Source organism: Citrus clementina, unplaced genomic scaffold (genome assembly GCF_000493195.1).
Source record: "Citrus clementina cultivar Clemenules unplaced genomic scaffold, Citrus_clementina_v1.0 scaffold_3, whole genome shotgun sequence".
NCBI classification, from domain to species: domain Eukaryota; kingdom Viridiplantae; phylum Streptophyta; class Magnoliopsida; order Sapindales; family Rutaceae; genus Citrus; species Citrus x clementina.
The window spans coordinates 1836732-1857909 of NW_006262339.1; the positions used below are offsets into that span (position 1 = coordinate 1836732).

A 21178-nucleotide genomic window follows, 5' to 3' on the forward strand; every position below is an offset into this window, starting at 1 on the left:
ATGATTTATACAACTAAAGTAAATAATTTATTTTGATTCGTATTTCATATTCTGAACCCAGTCCATTATGATTACCGTTTAGTAAACGCATCATAAGTTAGAAGGGGAAAAATTCAAGTTGAAGATAAATTGAATAAATCTTTGGTCTCTTATGGATGACATGTCATTTACAACTTAATTAAATAGCTTATATGTCATACATACCATGGATTGTGTATGATATGTCAGTAATTTATTCATAGAGTAGATGACATGTTATTTACTAACTCTGAAGTGAGAATTGTCTGATATGTCATAGTTCACATATACATAGATGACATGTCATATTATGAAGTAATTGAGTTATTTAAATAAAATTTTAAAGTAATTTGACTTATACACTATATATACGAGTATCATGAATCAAATATTCATATAATAATTTATTTATGTAAATTCTTATTAATTGATTAAATAAAAAAATATTCTTTATCAATTGAATATATATTTTATTATTTATTATTTACATTATTAGCTAAATACGAAACTAAATATCTAAATTTTGAATTATATTAATAATATTAATATAAATTATTTTGTGGTTTAAAAGAAGATGCTATAAATAATATTAGTTTCGACTATTTTGTAGGTAAATTTTAACGTATATATCACCGTCATAAAATAGAAATCCTTCCAAAATAAAAGAACACGATTTTAATAACTCGCGGAGGCTGGTGTTTTGTTTGTTACTTGTTACTAATTCAAATCTTTTTAAAATCGGGGAACGCAAAATTGAAGATGGAAAGAAAACAAAGCACAAGGCGGGAACCCTACTCCAAATTTAGAGGAGTGGGCCCACAGCTGCATCTTTTTTTCTTTCGATAGACCATAAACTGCACTTAAACAGAAAACATCAACACAAGGACACTTTCTGTTTTTTTAAGAAAGCAACTAAAAACAAAACCAAAAACGAATTTTCTTTTGGGAGAGAAATTAGGGAAAAAAAACAAAAAAAAAAGCTCACGGTTACGCACGTCCATTTCATAATCTTACAATTTGATTTCCCAACAACAACAGCCATAACTTTTTTTTTTTTCTTCTTTTCCTTACAAGATCTCAGGCTTCAATTGTTGTTTAATTTGACAATTCGAAACGTTTCGTTTTGAAAGCTTGTTGAGTTTAATTCATATCGATTTAAGAGTTGTTCGATATTTTTTTTTATCTCAATTCTCGACGGTTCCTGGCTTTGTAAGATCTGAAACGAAGCAGCGTCTATTGTTATGATCTCTCAGGTTCGTAGAACTAACTGCATTTTGTTTCTACTTGTTATTTGTATTCAAAATTTCGGGTTTCTGCGGAACATCAATCATTTGTTTGAATTTGTTTGTTGCTTGTAACTCTGCGTGTGGTTGTTTGCTTTTTGAGGGAGAACCGTGTGATTTAAAGGATTGGTTTTTGAGTTCTTGTTAGGGTTTCTCATTTTCTTTTTCCTCGAATTATACTTAATTTGATAGCCAAAAAAAAAAAAAAATTGAAATTTATGTTATACGTGCTTGCTAACATTGAAAATTTAGCTTAATTATGCTAAGTATTTATTTTTTCGGTTCACATGAAGTGTAGGTAAAGAAAAGAATATGCTGAATTTATTTATTTATTTATAAGTGAAAATCTAGAAAGTGTGGATGTATGTGTGCGTGCGTGTCTATATATATATATATAACAATTCTCAGGCACGGATGCCTAAATGTAGATTTTGTATGTGCTGTCACGCAATATGATGTTGTAGTTTTTGTTCAATTAACAATATGGTGTAATAATGAATCTGAATTTTTGCATCCGCATGAGAAAAGGACTTATATCTCTTGTGTTGATTCCCGCATCTTTTAAAATGCGGATTTGTTGTATACACCATATGGTGTATACAATGAATCTGCATTTTAAAAGATGTGGGCATCCGCACTTGAGATTGATTAACACACATATATATCCTTTTCTCATGTCGACACAAACATGCACATTTTGTGTAGATTCGCTATTACATCATAAGGTGTAATAGTATTTTTGTGCAATTAGCTATAACACTGTATGGTTTAATAGCGAATCCGCATTTAGGCATTCACATCTGAGAATTGTTATATATATATATATATATATATATATATAACTCGTTGCATTTTAAATCTCATGTTTGTTGAGTTCCACAAAATTGGTGGGTTTTGTTTTGAAATTCATTGGTGTGGAGGTGGTACCTTGCTCTCGTTGTTATTTGAAAAATTTGTGTTTCCCTTGAATTGAGTTAGGTCGTACATGACAGGAAGTGGGGTTAGACATATTGTACTTTGAGATGCACACTTTATAGTACATGGTAAAAAAACTGTTATTAATTAACTTGTAGATTCTGCAGCACTGTGTCCATAATTGATTGCCAATAGAGAATTCCAGTAATTCTCCTAATGAGCATATAGTAAAAATGGAATCGGACGAAAATGGGGTATTTGACCATTCAACTGGAACTCCTGCTGAAAATATAGAAGCTCTTGATAACATGGCTGAGGGTAAGAAATTTATACTTTCTCTCCCCGCTCACAAACGCTTGCATGCATATGGCAGACATTATTGTGCTGATATTTGTTTTCATCCCACTAAATCTTACCTGTGAAATTTAATTTAACGTAGGTAATCAGCTATCAACGCTTGTGGAATGGTTAAATGAGATGATCCCTCATATACATTTGCCATTTGAGGCTTCAGAAGAGAAACTTAGGGCATGCTTGGTTGATGGCACGGTTTTGTGCCTTGTCTTGAACAAGTTGAGCCCTGATTCAGTTGAAATGGTTGGTTTCATATTATGTTGATATATTGTACTAGTGTGATTTCATTTCCTTTTCTTGTAAAGGTTTCATCGTTTAACCTGAAGCTGCAGTTCCATTTTGGATGCTGTTCTTTTCTACTTGAACATACATTTCCTTTTATACTTTAGGGTGCCAATTTTGAGCCTGGTCCTGCGAATGTCAAGAGGTTTCTTGCAGCTATGGATGACATGGGATTGCCCAGGTTTGAATTGTCAGATTTGGAGCAGGTACCTTAAAGTTTTGTGTGTTGAAATTGCAGCATATACCATTTCAATGTTTTCTGAAGCATGTCTCTTAGTTGGATTGCTGAATTGTAGAACCATTGTGAGCCAATTTGAATTGAGGTATGCATGGTTAGTCGGTTAGCCCTTAGCTGAGATGAGAGAGGTTCTGGGTTGACTTATTGGGCGCATTTATTCTGCTGGCAATGATCCTTTTTCAGCGTGGATTCATTATATATCATTATTGAAAAAGACCCTTGGATGGGATGCGGCTTTGCAGGAAACTTTCATCAAAGACTTGTTGTGTCAGACTCTTGAAAATGGGGATACATATTTCAACAATCATTTTAATAGTAGTAGGAGAATGCACTGCTGTTTGCTAAATATGTATTATATTTTGAGAGTGGTATGCAGATTTGATATGAAACTTCTTTGGAAAGCTTGAAAAATATTTCTTACTGCAGTTTCACTACAAACAATCTTATAATATGATGTGTTTGCCACATTATCAATGCAAAAACATACTTTGACACTTTGATTTTGTACGTGTTTTGTTAGAAAGTAAAGCATTGAATGCCTTATGTCTTTTAGGAAAAAAAAACTTGTGTTCATGTATACAAAGTACACGCTGTAGCAAAAACCTGTCATTCAAAACCAAATTAGCTGAACCTGATTGAATATAGGTTGGAAGGGTGATTTTTTGATGAGAATCAACCCTCATGTTTGGTATTGGTTTATAGTGAGTTGTCCACATTGATCTGTACTTGGATATTTGGTACTAACTGGTTGAAGTTTTAAGTCTTGCAGTCCTATATTATCTCTTCTTTGGTTGTAACTCTTTATTCCTTCTAGCTCATCTCTATGATTATTTGAGATACTGTGCAGGGGAACATGGCGCCGGTTTTGCAGTGCCTTAGATCACTTAGAGCAAGTTTTTCTTTCTGCGACGAAGAAGACACAATCCAAGATCATTATAGAAAAAGATGGAATGTGTCAAGGTTAGATAAATTCCCTGCCACAGAACAGGAGGAGAGGCAGTGTAACTCTTTAGATAGAAAATTCCAGCATAGTTTGCATAGTACTGCTACATCAGGTATGGCTATCTTTTTAAATGATGCAGAAGAGTTGTTAACTGAATATGCATTTGTTTGTTTTTTCCTCCTTTTCCTAGCATGTAGAATAGAAATGTTTTGCTTGTCTAGTACATCTTATTTAGCATGAAATACCAGCAGTATTCAAGACAGAGACTGAAGGACTTGATATTATTTAATTTTTCAAATTAATAATTATACTTTCTCATGACTATGTTGGCAATGTTGCTTATAAGATTTCGTTTTTTAATAATATTTCACAGAGGAGTCTGCTTTGATGCATCATCTTGCACATACATTTCACGATGTGCTCCATCTGAAGGAAGGAGGTTATACAGATGTTTCTGATGTCAAAATTTTGGAATTTGTAAATTCAAGCTGCATGGATGTAAGTTCCTCAGCTTCTTTATGTGTCTGCTCATGATCAGACCTCAGTCTCTGTTAAATTTTAGTGTTTCTACAGAATCTTGAGTCACAATGTCGTTCTAATGCAAATTTGCAATTTATCTATGCAGAATGCCTCCACTAAATCACTGTTCAATATTGTGAATAGAATCTTGGATGAATGCGTTGAAAGAAAGAATGGGGATGCACCTCATGTAGGGCAGTGTGCTTTCTAAGCGTGCCTTACTTTATACATCATTATATTGTTTTTTCCTAGAGCATATGGTATTTTGCACCCTCATTTGTAGCTTTTACCCTTTTTCCTCTCTCTTTTCTCTTCTCAGCGTGTGGCATGTCTACTGAGGAAAGTTGTGCCACTGATTGAAAGACGAACTGCAACTCAATATCAGAATTTCAAAAATGTAAATTGCTGTAAATAATTATGTCTAAAGCATATTTCCTAATGAACTGCTTCCAAATATTTCATGTTCTTATTGTGCTATCCTGCAGCAAAATAATCTTTTTAGGGCTCGTGAGGAGAAATACAAGTCAAGAATTAGAGTACTTGAGACCCTGACAGTGGGGACTACAGAGGAGAACCAGGTACTTCATTACCAGTCTGGGGGTGTTTGGCTTAGCTGTTTATTTACTTTGTGTTATATGTGAACTCCTCTTTGTAGGTTGTTGCCAACCAACTGGAGCGAATAAAGGTGTGTTCAACTCAAGTCCCTTGTTGATTTCACAATGTCCTGAAACTTAATGCATGGTCTTGATATAGTTTCCTTAAATCAAAGCGGTTGCTATTGCAAAACTCCTGCACATGTTGATTCTTTTGTCTTCAGTTTTCAATCATGCTGCTTCTCTTATTATTGAGCATGATTTTGCTGCATATTTATGGTGAAAAGCTTCAGAATTAATTGTATTTCTTGCTTGTCACGTGGCTTAATGTATACTAACAAGACTATATGTTTTTGAGAATGAAATGCTTTCCACCCTTAATTTCACTCTTGAAGTATCTAGAGATTATTGACTTGTATCCTTTATATCTTCCATTTGTATTTCTCATGTTCCATAAAGTCGTTATGGTTGATGATAACTTAATTAGTGTAAGTTCTTACTATAAACCTTATCATTTCATTTACTGTGGTTTTTCATCTGCCTTTATAGATGAATAGACTGTCATTTTCTTTCATTTGATATTTTTTAGTATGCCGTATTATGTAAAAGTAACAAAAAATTAAATTAATAAAAATTGACAGTAGTTGACATTGGCCTTTTAGTTAGTGATAACTAGGAACTTTGTTATGGTGAAATACTTCATGTTTTATTTATCTGTTTGTGTTGTATTATTTTGATTATTGCTTCTTGTTGCTGTAGACTGAGAAAACCAATATAGCGCAGAAGGAAAAGCTTGAAGAGCAGAACGCACTTAGATTAAAAAAAGAGAATGATGATCGTGATATTGAGATTTCAACGTTGAAACAAGATTTGGAATTGGCCAAAAGGACGCATGAATTGCATTGCTTGCAATTGGAAGAGCAGATTTATGAAACTAAAATTGAATCACAAAAGAAGCTTCAGGAACTTGAGCGTCTTTTGACAGTTTCAAAGAAGAAAGTAGAAGAACTTGAGTCATTATCTGAATCAAAATCTCAAAGATGGAAAAGGATAGAGCATTCTTACCAGAGCTTTATGGGTTGTCAGCTTGGGGTTATACAGGTCTGTTTTAATTGTTTGTTCTTGCACTTTTGGTGCATTGATGCTTATTCCAGTGACATGACAATTATCTCATTGATTAGGATTTGAGGGTAGCATTTGAGTCCACAAAACATGAAGTCTTGGAAACAAAAAAGAATTACTCAAAGGAATTTGATTGCTTGGGTAAGAATGATAACTATCTATCATTTTAGCTGAGTTTGCTATCAAGCTGTTGTTCGGCTACTGGTTGGATATTCTCTCACGACGACCACCTTCTTAATTTAATAGGCCTAAACCTTAAACGGCTTATAGATGCTGCTGAAAAGTATCATGTAATTCTAGCAGAAAATCGAAGACTGTATAATGAAGTTCAAGACTTGAAAGGTACATCATGCAGTGCAAATTTTGTTTTGTTTGTTTAGAGACTAGCTTGATGTTTATATTTTCTTTTCCAAACAGGAAATATTAGAGTTTATTGTCGAATAAGGCCATTCCTTCCGGGTCAAAGTAAAAAGCAAACAACCATAGAATATATTGGTGAGAATGGTGAATTAGTGGTCTCGAATCCCTTAAAACAAGGAAAAGACAATCACCGGCTCTTCAAGTTTAACAAGGTTTTTGGACCAGAAGCCTCTCAAGGTCGTAATTTATTGATGTTATGTGATTTTATGACTAGCTATGTCATTTTTGTGGTCATATGTTCAATTTAGTTGCAATGAGTAGGAAAAATTCTGACTTCATCACTTAACTGCCATATGATGACAGAGGAGGTTTTCTTAGACACTCGGCCATTGATACGATCTGTTCTAGATGGGTATAACGTTTGTATATTTGCCTATGGACAAACTGGATCTGGAAAAACCTATACGATGGTGTGTAACTTTTGTGCATAATTTATGTGAAAAGTTTTGATATTTAAAACATTGACCTGTTCACATTTTGTTCCTTTGTTATTTTTTTTTTAATCCCCAGAGTGGGCCTTGCATATCTTCGACAGAAGATTGGGGTGTCAATTATCGAGCCTTGAATGATCTTTTCGAGATCTCAGAAAGTAGGAAAAATTCCATTCTATATGAAGTTGGTGTGCAGATGGTTGAGATTTATAACGAGCAAGTTCGTGATCTACTCTCAAGTGATGGTCCACAAAGAAGATATCCTTTATTAATTGGTCGTACTCATTCTTCCCTCATTCTTAGGTTTTCAACTCCAGACCTTTTCTTGGCTGGTTAATATGATTATTTATTTTTTGTTCATTTTTTTCTTGTTATGCATGTACACTGAAAGTTTATTTTCCATTGTTCATTTACGAATTCAATTTGTATATCATTTGTCATTGTCCAGTCAACTGTTATGGTAGTATTGTCTGTTTTGTTTTTTGGCTTTGATCACAGTTTTAAGGATTTCTATGTTTCCCTTGACTTGCACACACTTGGGATTTGGAATGCCACCCTACCAAATGGGTTAGCTGTTCCTGAAGCAAGTATGTACTCTGTTCAATCAACCGCAGATGTTCTTGAATTAATGAATATTGGGTTAATGAATAGAGCTGTATGTTCTACGGCACTTAATGAAAGAAGTAGTCGATCCCACAGGTTGTATTTTCTTTATTGATTTTGTGTGCCAACTACTTCCTCTTGTTATTTGTGACGAGGGTGTAACCACTTACTTCTCTGGTGCAGCATTCTTACCATACATGTTCGCGGCACGGACCTGAAAAACGGTGCTATTTTGCGTGGCAGCCTACATTTGATAGATCTTGCTGGTAGTGAACGGGTGGATCGTTCTGAAGCAACAGGTGACAGACTTAGGGAGGCACAACATATAAACAAATCACTATCAGCCCTTGGAGATGTAATCTTTGCTCTAGCACACAAGAATCCTCATGTCCCCTATAGGAATAGTAAACTGACTCAAGTACTCCAAAGTTCTTTGGGTAATAATTGATTTCTGCTGTGAAGACCACATGGTTTTCTGCATACAATCCTAGTCATTTGCTCATGTCTATATGAACAACTTGCTTTTTGCAGGCGGTCAAGCAAAGACCCTTATGATGGTGCAGCTTAATCCTGATGTAGATTCCTATTCTGAAACCATAAGTACCTTGAAGTTTGCTGAGAGAGTTTCTGGTGTTGAATTAGGCGCTGCACGGAGCAACAAGGAGGGAAGAGATGTTAGAGAACTCATGGAACAGGTTATTTTTACAGTACTTTCTTCTGAAAAATTTTCAGCAGGGTCACTACTATTGTAATGTTTTTAATTATTGTGACTTAAACTTACTCTCCTAGGCAAAATGATGACTTTTAAAATTTTGCTTAAAGTCCAGGAAGTCTGCTATACACATCCCAATATCAACAACAAACCCGTTATTCTGAATCCCTCAACTGCACATTAAGTTCTATACTTCTATTCAATTTGTCCGTTTGCGAAGTATAGTGCAATCGATTGTCGGAGGGGAATTCTTGGGACTAAACTGATGAGTCTTGTTCTAAAATTTATTTCTTTCATCCCATGTTATTTTCATTTTTTTTTTGTTTTGATTCGGTCTTGCAGGTTGGATCTCTTAAGGACATTATCACTAGGAAAGATGAAGAGATTGAGCGGTTGCAGGTTCTTAAGGCTAATATCAGTGGGGTGAGGCATCGTGTGCGCTCACTAAGCCATGGGCGTTCCTCTTCATCTCCAAGAAGACGTTCTGTGGCAAGCCCTCGAGCAAGTCAAAGATCACCTGTGGGCAAAGGCCCGGGACATAGTGACAAAGCAGCTTCTAATATGGACAATTGCTCAGACTACAGTGACAAACGCTCTGAAGCTGGTTCGCTGCACTCATTGGAGGACATCAGACATCAAAAGGAATGTCTCTTACCATCAAAGGTTTCCACTGGGGATTTGAGTCAGAATTTAACTGAAGACTTTGTGCTCTTGGGCTTTGGGGATGAGGTCTCTGAGGAGAGATTGAGTGACATATCTGATGGTGGTCTTACTATGGGAACAGAAACTGATGGTTCAACCAGCGTGGTGGAGTTCACTCTTTTCCCTGAACCTTCAAAACCAACTGAGAAATCAGATAACACCAAAAAGTGAGTATTTTCAACTTAATATTATAATTACTGCTGAGATTCTCTTTGGAGTTCAGTAGGATTTTCCACATTCTGGTACTTTGCATTATTTTATCAGTGCAAAAATTTCTTATTTTTATTTCACCCATTTGCTAGATCAGAAGAATTAGTTTTTTTTTTTGGGGGGGGGGGGGGGGGAAGCCTTGGGGCTTTCAATAGATTTTCAGTTATATAGTTGCAGTTTCATGAGTACTTTGCTATATTGTTTTATACCCTTTTGAACTTTCTTGACCTTTTGCTTCTTTTTTGGTGGATCATCAGCCGGATGCCTGAACTTCTTGAGTTTGTATGGCTGACATTGTCATCTATTTTTAATAAGCGAAGATAGCAAGTTTTTACAAATGCTCTTTCAGAAGCATCTGAACTATTAAGATCATGCTAATCAATGAGTTTGCATCAAATAACTCAAGTGTTGTTTGATAGATGCATGTCTTGAGTTATTGGGTGCAGCTCTTGGGTTGGATTAAGTGCTGTAATGTAACTTAGCCACACCCACATTTTTAATCTTGAAATCAACTTTTATATATTTCAATATAATAGTACAAATTAAATATTTTTTTTTTCATTAACACATGCAAATACACTATTAAAGTGGAAGTGGCTTTATTATTGTTGACTTTAATGGTTATTGCATCACCTCATTTAAACAAATCTGTTATCTTATTCAGTTTTTGTGGTTGAATGCAGACCCAGTCTTCCATCCAAACATCCCAAACCCGCACCACAAAGGCCAGTGCCGAAAAATTCTTCACGCTTTTCATTGACCTCAAAGACTCCATCAAGTATGTGAGCTAGAATATGTTTTTGCCAAGGCTAGGATGAATTAATTTGATTTATTGATAATATAGTGTCCCTTCTCAAATTTCCCTCCTAACTGTTTCCGATCGTCTTGAAATACGTCAGGTTCTCGAAAACCAGTTGCTGGCAGTTCCTCTTCAACCAAGAACCCCAGAGGATGGCATTAAAATAGAAGCATATTAGTAGTAAAATGATAGCGAGTCCCAGTTTAGTGTGTAATTTTGATCAGGCTCATCACTCTTGACCTTCAATTCTTCAGCTTATCTCATACGATCTTTTCTATTGGTAGGGTTAGGTGGGAGTATCTCTCTCTGTAACATATACTGAAGACAGTTCAGTTCAATGTAAGTTTATGTGTAGCGTTTTGTTGATTTGCTCATATTTAAGGGGCGTTTGGGGCAGCTGCTCTCCACCCTATATTGTAGCGAATATTCCCCTGGAATATGGCATGGGTCCCAAACGCACTATAAATTTGTTTTAGTCACTCTTTTAGTATTATGCTCTTGCCATCAAATTAATAGGACTTTTACGTTAAATTATATACATACTTCGACAACTAGAGTGTTCATTTCACAATAATTGTAACTTGAAAATTACAACATGACAATACATGTTAAATAAAACCTTAGTTTGCAGAGGATCCAACAAAAGAAAATACATTATGCCCCTCATAAATTGTCTTCAGTCACATTCGGGAGCGAAACTATGGATAAGGTTTTGGGAAAGGGCGGGCAGGAAAAAAAATAAATAGAAAAAGAAGATAAAGAGGGTTAAATTGAAATTTGAAAGTCAGGTCATTGTTATTTTGTTAGGTATTAAAATTTTCTGTTTAGGCCTTCAGACTCACTGTATAAAGTTTGTTACTTTCATATTACAGCCCTCTGAAAAAATCTTGAGTGTGTTGTATGGTACAGTTTTGTGCGTAAGGAACAAGGATCCTTTTCTTATTTCTTTTTTCATTTTTTTAATTTCTTTTTGTTAAATGAATGGTTAAAACTGAATTTTAAATTTTAATATTAACAGTTAAATTATTTTTTATTTATAATTAAGTTAATTTTTTTCAATTAAATTTAAAAAACAAAGAGAAATTAAGAGAGGAAAAAAAAAAAAACAGAGAATCTTAATCCTAATGCAAGCAAGCATAAATGATTCCAGGCAGATAAAAGAAGGAATCATGTCCACTACAACCATGGCAATATCAGTATGAAAATGTCATCCTGGCAGACAAACATACGACATATGTCATAATAGCTTAGTTACTATATACGCATAGTTACTATTAAAAATAAATGAATCAACGAATTATTGTCAAATACTTGCAATAAAAACTCATAAAAACTATGCAAACAAACAATGGGAATCGTGCTTACTGTCAACTTGTCAATTAAGAATCAAACAAAAAATAGCCAACAAATTATTAATTTGTGGAAATGGGTCATTTAAATCTTTAAAATATGAAGAGTTCATTTTTAGAGGCTTAAAAGTGATTTTTATTTTTAAAGTTAAAGGTTAATTTTGGTGTTTGGTAAATTTTTTAAATTATTTTCAGCAAAATCACTTTATCTTACATCAAATTTTAAAAAATAATGAAAGAGAAGTTTTTTAAAATCTAATTTTCATAATGAGTTTTATATTTAATACAATTTCATATATATCCTAATTTTTTTAAAAAAAAATAAAAAATTATTATTAATTAGGAGATAAAATCATTATATTTAATTATATTATTATTATTATTATTATTATTATTATAATATTGAGATAATAAAATAAATAAAAAATATTTATTTAAGTTATCAATTATTATATATACATGTTTATAAATGTATAAATTTTATTCAATGTTATGTTAAATTAAATCATTTATATTCTTATAACAGTTTAATAATTGAGTATTCTTTGGTTATTTCCATTCCAACAATATAACGTCAATGATCTTAATAATTTTTTATTTTATTCCTAGTAATACTAATCGATGAATGATCTTCTTGCATTGCTGTCAAAACTAATTACCATATATGAGTGGTTTAACATCTCAAAATAGTTAAATTAAGAATTTTCCTTTTCTTTTACAGTGCAGTACTTATTGCCAAAGATTAATTACAAAATGAATAAATAAACAAAGAAAATACGCAAATGAATTGTCTGGCATGCAGGTGTATTATTGATTGATGCAAATTAAGTAGAAAATCTGCCCCTGCCAAATAAAAATGTAATATACTACAGGTGTGTATATATGTAAATAAATCTTATTCTCTGCATGTGCAGCATATATATGGGATAAAATCACCAGATTAACATGCCATTTTCAAAATTCTAAGTAGTCAAATCAATAAAATCTTTCCTCAAGCATACACAAATAAAATTAATGATTCTAATTAACCATTTATGGTTATAATATATTCTTCCCTATGAAGTACAGGCTAGAGAAGCAAACTCAATAATTAAATCAAAATCAGAATCAAATCAAACCAAACCCACATTACTATTATTATTATTATTTTATGCTCTCAGTCTCGGGTTTTCAGAACTTTGCCATCTTCGGTTTTGGCATCGAAAACATGGAGGCTGCATTCAAATCAGTTTTTTTCGTTAGTCTCCTTGTATCATCAAGTCCGTTCCTTAATCTTTTTTTTTTTTTAATTAACAAAAAACCGTCCTCTCATTTCATTTCATACATGATACATTTCATCTGCATGTTTATGTTTACGTATAATTAATTAACGTAAAATTTATTAACTATGACGTGAAGTTAATTATGAGGCTAGCGTAGCTAATGGGGGGTCGAGAAATTTTAAAATACATTAGAGGTATCATGTCAGTCATATAACAAGTAAATGATATTATAACATATGTGTATTTATTTTGAGAACTCATCATAAAAGTAGTGGTTATATTAAATTTAATTAAACATATCATGTATGCATCAATTGATTGTAATACATGGGGAGTATTTTAAAATTTCTCTATTAGTTGATGAATGAATTTAAGAAGATGAAATGTTTGGCATGCATTGCAGGTGTGCTGTTTTGGACATCAACGCCAGCAGCTGGGCTAACCCCTTGTACGAGTGATGAGGACTGCAGGACGATGCATGATCCCCCCTGTGACCATCCCTTGCGCTGCAGTAATTGGAATCTCTGCGACTGTCCTCTTACTCTTCTTCGCATTCCCATGCCTTCATATCGTCGCGCCATCTGTTCTTTTTACGTTATCTTAATCTTGTATTATCAAATCCATCATCAATAATAATAATAATAATAATACCGCACACGATAATGGGTCCTGGTGGCTCAGTTTTGTCACTCCCAGCTGAGTGAGTGGGTCAGTTTCTTTTCGTGAGTATTTCGTAAAGTTTAAAGGTGTGAGTTACAGTAGATAAATCGTTTCTCTACAACTCAACATGGGTTTTCAGCGAGTCAAAAAAACATAAAGTGTGGTTGGTGAGTTTAATTACTTCTTGATTGAACTACCATGGAGACATAAGAACTTATTAAGAAGTGTATGGCCATTTCCTTAGAAGGGGAAGAAGAGGATAAGGTTTTTTTTGTTGGAAAAATGAAAACAAAAGGTGTTGAAATTGCTGCGGGATGTCTAGTCGGGAAGATCCTGACCACAAGGGAAGTGAGTATAAGGGTAATTTTTGGATACTTCTCCTGAGTTTTGACCTTATTAGACTTAGATAGAATGTATGTATATATTGACATATAGCACCCCTAGGCGTGTATAAGCGTTAGGGAGTTGTTTGGTAAATGGGGATAATTTTGTAATTGCAGAAGTTTTAATTTTTACATCTTAAAAAATTAATTGAAACAAACCAATGGCTCTCATGCACGTCCTCCTCTCTCCACCTGAACCACAGAGATTTTATCGACGTCACACCTATGACCGACTCTATCATCGCGGCCGTCGAATCCGCCGATTTGAAGAACACCAATAGCGAGAACATGAACAATGCCAATACTAATAACAAGAGCGAAGGAGTGGTGGTTGAGAGCGGTGCCGACGGAGTTGTGAACTGGCAAAATGCGAGTATAAGGCAGAGATATTGTCGCATCGGCTGTACAAGCAGTTCCTCTCGACACAAGTGGCTTGCTTGAGGATCGCCACGCCGGTGGATCAGTTTGCCGAGGATTGACGCTCAGTTTGCTCAGTCGCAGGAAGTCGTCTCTAAGTACACCACTTTAGGTGTTGGTCAAGGCTTGGTTACTGATGACCAAGAGCTCGATCGGTTCGTGGTGTGTGCTATGTATTCTACTTTCATTAAGTTATTATTGATTTTAAATTTCTTTTCCATTTTGTTTGCTTGCTTGATTGCTTTCTTATCTTACTAAAATCTTGAATTTTAAATTCACAGAGGAATTTATTGTGGTTGCTATTGACTAATTCGAGGCATTATACATATAAAAAAATGTTTTTTCCCCATAAAAAAAAAAGTCCCCCCCCCCCCCCCCGCGCCCTCAATTTGGGTGATTTTTGGGTATAACTGATATGTTTAATTACTTCAGGTCAAACATATCAGTACATGAGGATAAGTTAATTGGTTACAATGATAAAGTTTTAAATCTTTGGCTACAAGTTAAGTTGTAAATTTGAAGCAGAATGAGCAAGAATTTTGTTAGGAGATGGCAAAATTTTGAAACAGACGGCCGGATTCTGAAACGGAAGAAGTTGTGATTCTAGTGGAAATATAAAAAATTTGGTGAAAGCTACAAAGCCAGAGACCATTTCCTTTTATTGGAAGTTGATTTGCTCTATTCTCAGTTAATTAAGGGTATTATTATAATTTCACAGAGAAACCAAACAGCTTCCTAACACTTATTTACGTCTAGGGGTGCTATATGTCAATATATACATACATTCTATATAAATGTAGAAAGGTCAAACCTCAAGGGAGGTATCCAAAAATTACCCTCGATAATAATAATAATAATACCGCACACACTAGAGGTCCCGACCTGGGCTCGGACAATTTTTTTTTTAAAATTGTCAAATATGGTTCCGAAAATGTCCTTTACTTTTAGGAAGCTTCAGTAGACGACCTCAAGAAGCGTCGATGCTATCTATGCGACCAGAGAGGCACCAGACTGCCCACGCACGATTATACCAAATTCTCTAATCACGAATCTTGTCCCGCTCGATCCTTTATCAATCACATCAAAGGTAAAATCCATGCTGCTTCCAACAAAAAAAAAAGAAGGTAAAATCCATACGGTACAGCCTCTAACACCGGAACTTTCTCAGTAATTTCCGCACTTGGCTCTCTTTCTTGAAAGTTGAAACCCTCTATATAATTAAACCCCACACGGACGCTTAAACCCTCCGTAAAATGAAATACAATAAAAAGGCGCGCGTCAAAATTTTCTCGAGAAAATGAATCCCACCCATTCCCAGGTTGAAAAATCATTTTGAGTTTCAATTTATTTAGCGGCAATGACAAGAAGGCCCGAAGCTGCAAGCTTTGGAATGAAAAATGGAGAGAAAGTGAATGGTAAGTTTGTTCATTCGGTATTTCTCTGTTACATTCTGGTCAAATGAAATTATTTATTCGCGTTAGCCTCTATGAATATTGGAGCAATTTTTTTTTTTTTTTTTTTTCAGGGTTGCAATTATAGCTTAACTTAAAAATGCGTGGCTTAGGCTCTTCATGTTCAATTTAGCTGCTATCGTGAGCAAATTGTATGAATTAACAAGTTGTTAATTTTGAACTCATCAATGCAATTTTATTAATCTCATTTGCAGTTACTTTTCCAGTTTCAAGACTGTAGAAAGAGTTGAAATTATGGGTGGGTATAAGAAACAAGCTAGAACAAGCGATCAAAGCTCGATAAAATGCAGGTGTAATCCAGTCGAAGGGGCATCCTTTGAACTTGCTGATTTTGTCAGCAAAGAGGATGCTCTTGCTCTCGCGGATAACAGTAAGCAGACCAACAAAAAGGCTGAACCAAAGTCCCCCATGATACTGAGCACAGCCCAGCTAATTGCTGCTGTTGGCCAGCTTTGGGATTCTGCAAATAGACTTGCTATTTTCCATCCCAAGGGTAACTTGATCGACAGTCATAGTGAGTGTAAGAAGGAGGTCTTGAGGAATTTGGATAAGGAAGAAAATGCCTGGGTACCTCTTTCAACTGACAGTAAATACTTCTGTGTTGATGTTAGCAGTGCTGGCCAATTTTCACCTATGGTGCAGCCAAACCTAGAGTTTCTCAAAGTAACACAAAAGATGTCGGTGTTTGACTCTTGTAGTAAAAAGTTTGCTCATTCAACGTTCTGGACGTTTCTACGGAGTGGTGCCAGCTTAAGTAATGATACCTGTGTTTGGGGACTGGCAAGTGCAGGAATACCATATCAATTGGGGAATGTTCATCGATGGATGACAGAAAAATTTCCTGCTGGATTTACATATGCAGACAGCATCCCTGACAGTGAGAAAAGAGCAGCTGGTGAACAGTGTATTCTTGGAGATACCACCGGCTGTGCAGGGGCTTCCATTTCAGGGGATACACTTAGTCCTGCTTCTAAGCCGGCCACCGAAGATCATAACAAGTCAGATTTAAGCAAATCCAAAGGTCAATCATCTTGTTTTAATGCAAAATTGATGATGAGTACACGAACAACCAAATCTCTGCTTTCAGATTATTTTCTCAAAGACGTCTCTGATATGAAGGAGGATTGCGACGTCACAAGGCAACCGTGTTCGAGTCTTTGTGCTGATTATTGTATTAACTCTGTAGCTTCATCTAATGGTACATGTGAAAAATGCCGCCATCTGATGGATGATGATGCACTTCTTGAAAACAAAAGGAATCAATCTGATAAGAATGTTGTTGAGGATGAAAATAAAATGGAGTTTCACTCACCGAAAGCTGAGAAGCCTCATCTTTCCCTTGCTAAGCAAGAGCATGCTTTTGCAGGGGCATTGGCCGGTGTATTTGTTAGCCTTTGTCTACATCCTGTTGATACAGTTAAGACAGTGATTCAATCTTGCCATACAGAGCAGAAGTCTATCGTTTACATTGGAAGATCCATTGTTTCTGAACGAGGTATGATGTTTCTGGGTAACTGATCAGTTTTTTTTTTTTTTTCCTTTTTCTTAAAATACTGGGATGATTTGAATTGTAATCTGTCGACTTTACTAAAAGGCCTCCGCTAATTGATGGAGATATTATTCAGGTCTAACTGGGCTTTATCGTGGAATTGCTAGCAATATTGCATCGTCAGCTCCAATATCTGCTGTTTATGCTTTTACGTATGAATCAGTTAAGGGAGCTTTACTTCCTCATCTCCCCAAGGTAATCTGAACTTCAAACCTTTTACTTTGAGCATCTTCTCCCTTTTCTTTCTTTTGGATTGGCTCCGAGAGTCCGAGTGCTTGCACGAAGCTCTATCCCTCCATCTTTTCAATTAGTGATCATAGGGTGTGGGAAAGAGGAAAAAGGAGAGTTGCAAGATAAAGAGAGCTTTGGATTTTTGCACATAGCTTGTGATATTACTTTTAGTATAATGCTCATCTGCTTTTCAATAGTTTTATTCATTTCTCTCACACAGGAGTTTCACTCTTTAGCCCATTGCACGGCAGGTGGTTGTGCAAGTGTTGCTACTTCTTTTATTTTTACTCCTAGTGAACGCATAAAGCAGCAGATGCAAGTTGGTTCCCGCTACCATAATTGCTGGTACACTTTTTTGAGTTCCTGGGTTTACCTCTGCCAATAAGAATACATTAATGTCAATCGCTTATATTGACGTGTATTTCAAGGATTGTTTTTTGTTTAACTTTCTCCTCAACTTTAAATCCTCAATACATGCTCATTTTAGTAGGTCTTTGTCAATTTCCGTAGATACCAATTTCAGTTTCTGCCATAGTTTTATAACTATTTTGTTCTGGTTACTTAGCAATCTGTCTTTGTAGGAATGCATTGGTTGGAATAATTAAAAATGGTGGTTTGCATTCATTATATGCCGGTTGGGGAGCTGTACTTTGCAGGAACGTTCCACACTCAATCGTTAAGGTAGGTCTTAATGAAACTAGATTGGTATGCGTGCTATGTACTACTTTTATTCTCACTTGACATGCTGCGCTCGGGGGTCCACTAGAGCAAAAAGAAAATTACTAGAAAGAGAGATGTATAAAAAAGAAAAAACACCTTAATAGATAGAATAGCAGAAAAAGTGGATTAAATCTGAGGTCTGATGTTGTCCTGGTCAACTCCAAGGAGTTTTAAGAGGGATCCATAAGAGCCTAGTTTAATGTTTAATGAGTGATACAAATATCTATCTCGGTGGTCATTATGTTGGAATATTTTATTTTATTTTATTTTTAATTTCAGTTTGATTTCATATGCCTTTCTTTTAGTAACTTTCTCTCTTGGGTCATTTAAGCATGTAATTTTGAAGTTACTTCACTCCTTGCAGTTCTATACATATGAAAGCTTAAAGCAAATGATGCTGCCATCGCTAAAACCTGGTGCTCAACCCAACACCATAGAAACGGTTTGTCCCTCTTCCCAGTGTGTGATAATCCTGCTGAAGCCAGCTGTTCCTCTGGCTTCAGCTAATATAAATTTGTTTCAGCATTCTTCAAAAAGACTTATGCAGGATCTGCTAATCTATTACTGCAGTTAATTTGTGGAGGAGTGGCTGGATCTACTGCTGCTTTGTTCACAACTCCTTTTGATGTGGTGAAAACCAGATTACAGACACAGGTTTTGTAGTTTTAGGCATAAGTTCATTGACTCCCTTCATGTTTTTCTTGACTAAAATTTTTAGGTTCCGCCAATAAAAAATTTGATGGTTACTGACTTTTGAGAGTAACTTTTAATAACTTTAAACCTAATAATGGAGCTTTTGTCTCTATGCTTAGATTTTAAGGATACTCACTTGAAGCTGTAATATTGCCCAAGCTGTCTATTTTAACGCTTTCTATAAGTTTCAACACCTTAAAAATTTTAATGGGCGTTTCCCAAAAGATGGGGAAAAAAACAAATTACTGGAATGTAAAAAGAGTGGAGTTGAGAGCTAATGGCAATGCACAAGTTGTAAGGATAACTAGAGTGGATTACACTGTTACTCGACTCCTTCATGGCATCTGGTTATCATAATTCTGGATCATATGTCAACTTTACACATCGGTCATTCTGCAGATTCCTGGATCTACAAGCCAATACAGTAGTGTGTATCATGCCCTTCAAGAAATAGGCAAGCGTGAAGGTTTGAAAGGTCTCTACAGGTACTGCATCTACGCACTCTTTGTTCTCGTGTGTCTTATAATTACAATTGATCAGTTGAATAGTTTTATATCAAGCTATCTGCTTGGTTTTTCTATGTGTTATGAATTTTAGCAGCTTCATTTTGGGACTATCTAGTTCTTGCAAGGTGGTACTTTTCCCTTTTATTAACATAGTCTACTATGTTCCTGAATCTATGATGTTACAATAGCCTTTCATGTATTTGTCATCAGGGGATTGATTCCTAGATTGGTTATGTATATGTCCCAAGGAGCACTCTTCTTTGCGTCCTACGAATTTTTCAAAGGAGTATTTTCTTTGGAGGTGCCGCATCTTAGTACACTGAGAATCCAGCACAAACAAACCGAAGAAGATGATGTAGTGTCAACAGAATCTCTATTTCCTTCTACATCACCAGCACCACCTGGAGCATCACCATCACAACCAAGGCTGCGTCATCCATATTCATGACTGTTTCAGAGCATACAAACACACATTTTGTTAGTGATGACGTCATCATATAAAAAAAGGAGAAATTGGTCCACTGATCAGATTCTTTTTGCCCTGCCCATTCACCTGATATCCATTCGTAACTGTACACTACTGTTTCACACAAATATGAAACAAAAGTACTCCATTTGTCTTACCTTCAATGTAAAAAAAAGAAAAGGAAAGGAAAGGAAAGAAAAGAGAGAAGCAGGGTACCATATATCTGATTGTATCATTGATTTTTCCATAAAATTGAAATAAAATTTTGCATAAAAGTCTCCCATTTCTTGAATTTAGTTGGTGTCAACATATTTATAGTGTGTTTACTTTGGGAATTAGAATCCGGAATTGGAATTGAAATTTTAGAGTCCACCTAAATTTGAGAATGGAAAATGGGAGACTAATCCTAGGGGGCCAAAAATCAATCTCTCTTTCTCAAGATTGACTATTTTGACCTCAAAAAAAGGAAAATGGCTATTTTGTCTTCAATTGAAAAAAATTATTATAATTAATTAATTTTATAATTAAGTGATTAATTAATAAATTATAATAAATTAATATACTAATTAACATATTTTGAATTTATTATTGCCATTATTATTAACGATAAATTTTTTTACAATTAATTAATATATTATTAACAATAATTATTATTATGAATAATTTTTGAATAAATAATCACAATAATTAAAATATAAAATTATAATTATAACAAATTTTTTTTAATAATTTATTACAATGTAACTCATTTAAATTTTAATTTTAAAACAAAAGAAACACATTATGTCAATCTACCTTATTCTAATTTTAATTCTTACAACTTAAATAAATAATTTATTTTAATTCACGTTTTATATTCTCATTTCAGTCCATTATAATTTTGTTTTTGTAAACGCACCATTACAGTTTTTAATAATATTATCATTGTTTATCTGATAAATCATGATTTGATCGTGCATGTGCTTTTCATTATTGGCGGACAAGTTAGTGCATCTCGAGGTCATTGTCAACTCCTCGAGCACAAGCAGTAATTATTATTATTAGCTACCGATAATGCCCCCCATATATTGAATGACGGCAGACTTTTTTTCCAATTTTTATGTTTTTAAAAAAAATCAAAATACCGAATAACAAGAAGTCGTTGTAGTATAGTGGTGAGTATTCCCGCCTGTCACGCGGGTGACCCGGGTTCGATCCCCGGCAACGGCGTAAATTGATTTTTTTTATCATGGATTTCCGTGCATTTCCAAAAAATAGATGCAGCAAAATCCGTAGAATTTCTGATGATGCACACAATAATTGAAGCGAGGGCACGACTACAATAAT

General features: G+C 34.7%; 2 protein-coding genes and 1 non-coding gene across 5 annotated transcripts; all 3 read left to right on the top strand.

Moving 5' to 3' along the window:
• The first annotated feature begins 772 nt into the window (after positions 1 to 772).
• LOC18048792 (kinesin-like protein KIN-14J) lies at positions 773 to 10670 on the top strand. 3 transcript variants are annotated; one of them, XM_024188054.1, is made up of 22 exons: positions 773 to 1271; positions 2375 to 2534; positions 2656 to 2813; positions 2960 to 3058; positions 3938 to 4145; positions 4407 to 4531; positions 4659 to 4742; positions 4872 to 4949; positions 5038 to 5130; positions 5208 to 5237; positions 5905 to 6246; positions 6327 to 6408; positions 6514 to 6609; positions 6685 to 6864; positions 6991 to 7097; positions 7198 to 7376; positions 7653 to 7817; positions 7905 to 8158; positions 8253 to 8416; positions 8776 to 9302; positions 10029 to 10123; positions 10245 to 10670. In XM_024188054.1, the coding sequence occupies exons 2-22, from the start codon at positions 2450 to 2452 to the stop codon at positions 10304 to 10306; spliced, it is 3213 nt and encodes a 1070-aa protein (XP_024043822.1). In that variant the 5' UTR covers positions 773 to 1271; positions 2375 to 2449; the 3' UTR covers positions 10307 to 10670. The 3 variants fall into 3 exon arrangements, with proteins under 3 accessions (XP_024043822.1, XP_006439545.1, XP_024043823.1); XM_006439482.2 differs by having other exon boundaries at positions 2384 to 2534; XM_024188055.1 differs by lacking the exon at positions 5208 to 5237 and having other exon boundaries at positions 2384 to 2534.
• Positions 10671 to 15149: 4479 nt separating this feature from the next.
• Positions 15150 to 20057, top strand: LOC18048793. The gene is made up of 9 exons (XM_006439484.2): positions 15150 to 15630; positions 15882 to 17182; positions 17313 to 17431; positions 17688 to 17812; positions 18049 to 18148; positions 18552 to 18629; positions 18758 to 18841; positions 19280 to 19365; positions 19597 to 20057. The coding sequence occupies exons 2-9, from the start codon at positions 15922 to 15924 to the stop codon at positions 19832 to 19834; spliced, it is 2091 nt and encodes a 696-aa protein (XP_006439547.1). The 5' UTR covers positions 15150 to 15630; positions 15882 to 15921; the 3' UTR covers positions 19835 to 20057.
• A 932-nt stretch (positions 20058 to 20989) lies between these two features.
• TRNAD-GUC lies at positions 20990 to 21061 on the top strand. Its single transcript has one exon. It is a non-coding gene; the product is annotated as a tRNA-Asp (tRNA).
• Positions 21062 to 21178: the final 117 nt, after the last annotated feature.

Excerpts from the sequence above, each read along its gene's own strand:
- LOC18048792 (XM_024188054.1), top strand. The coding sequence starts at position 2,450 with ATGGAATCGGACGAAAATGGGGTATTTGACCATTCAACTGGAACTCCT. Across the intron at positions 5,131-5,207 it reads GGACTACAGAGGAGAACCAG|GTTGTTGCCAACCAACTGGA; the intron begins GTACTTCATTAC and ends TCCTCTTTGTAG. Across the intron at positions 7,098-7,197 it reads CTGGAAAAACCTATACGATG|AGTGGGCCTTGCATATCTTC; the intron begins GTGTGTAACTTT and ends TTTAATCCCCAG.
- LOC18048793 (XM_006439484.2), top strand. The coding sequence starts at position 15,922 with ATGGGTGGGTATAAGAAACAAGCTAGAACAAGCGATCAAAGCTCGATA. Across the intron at positions 17,432-17,687 it reads TACTTCCTCATCTCCCCAAG|GAGTTTCACTCTTTAGCCCA; the intron begins GTAATCTGAACT and ends TCTCTCACACAG. Across the intron at positions 18,149-18,551 it reads TTCCACACTCAATCGTTAAG|TTCTATACATATGAAAGCTT; the intron begins GTAGGTCTTAAT and ends CACTCCTTGCAG.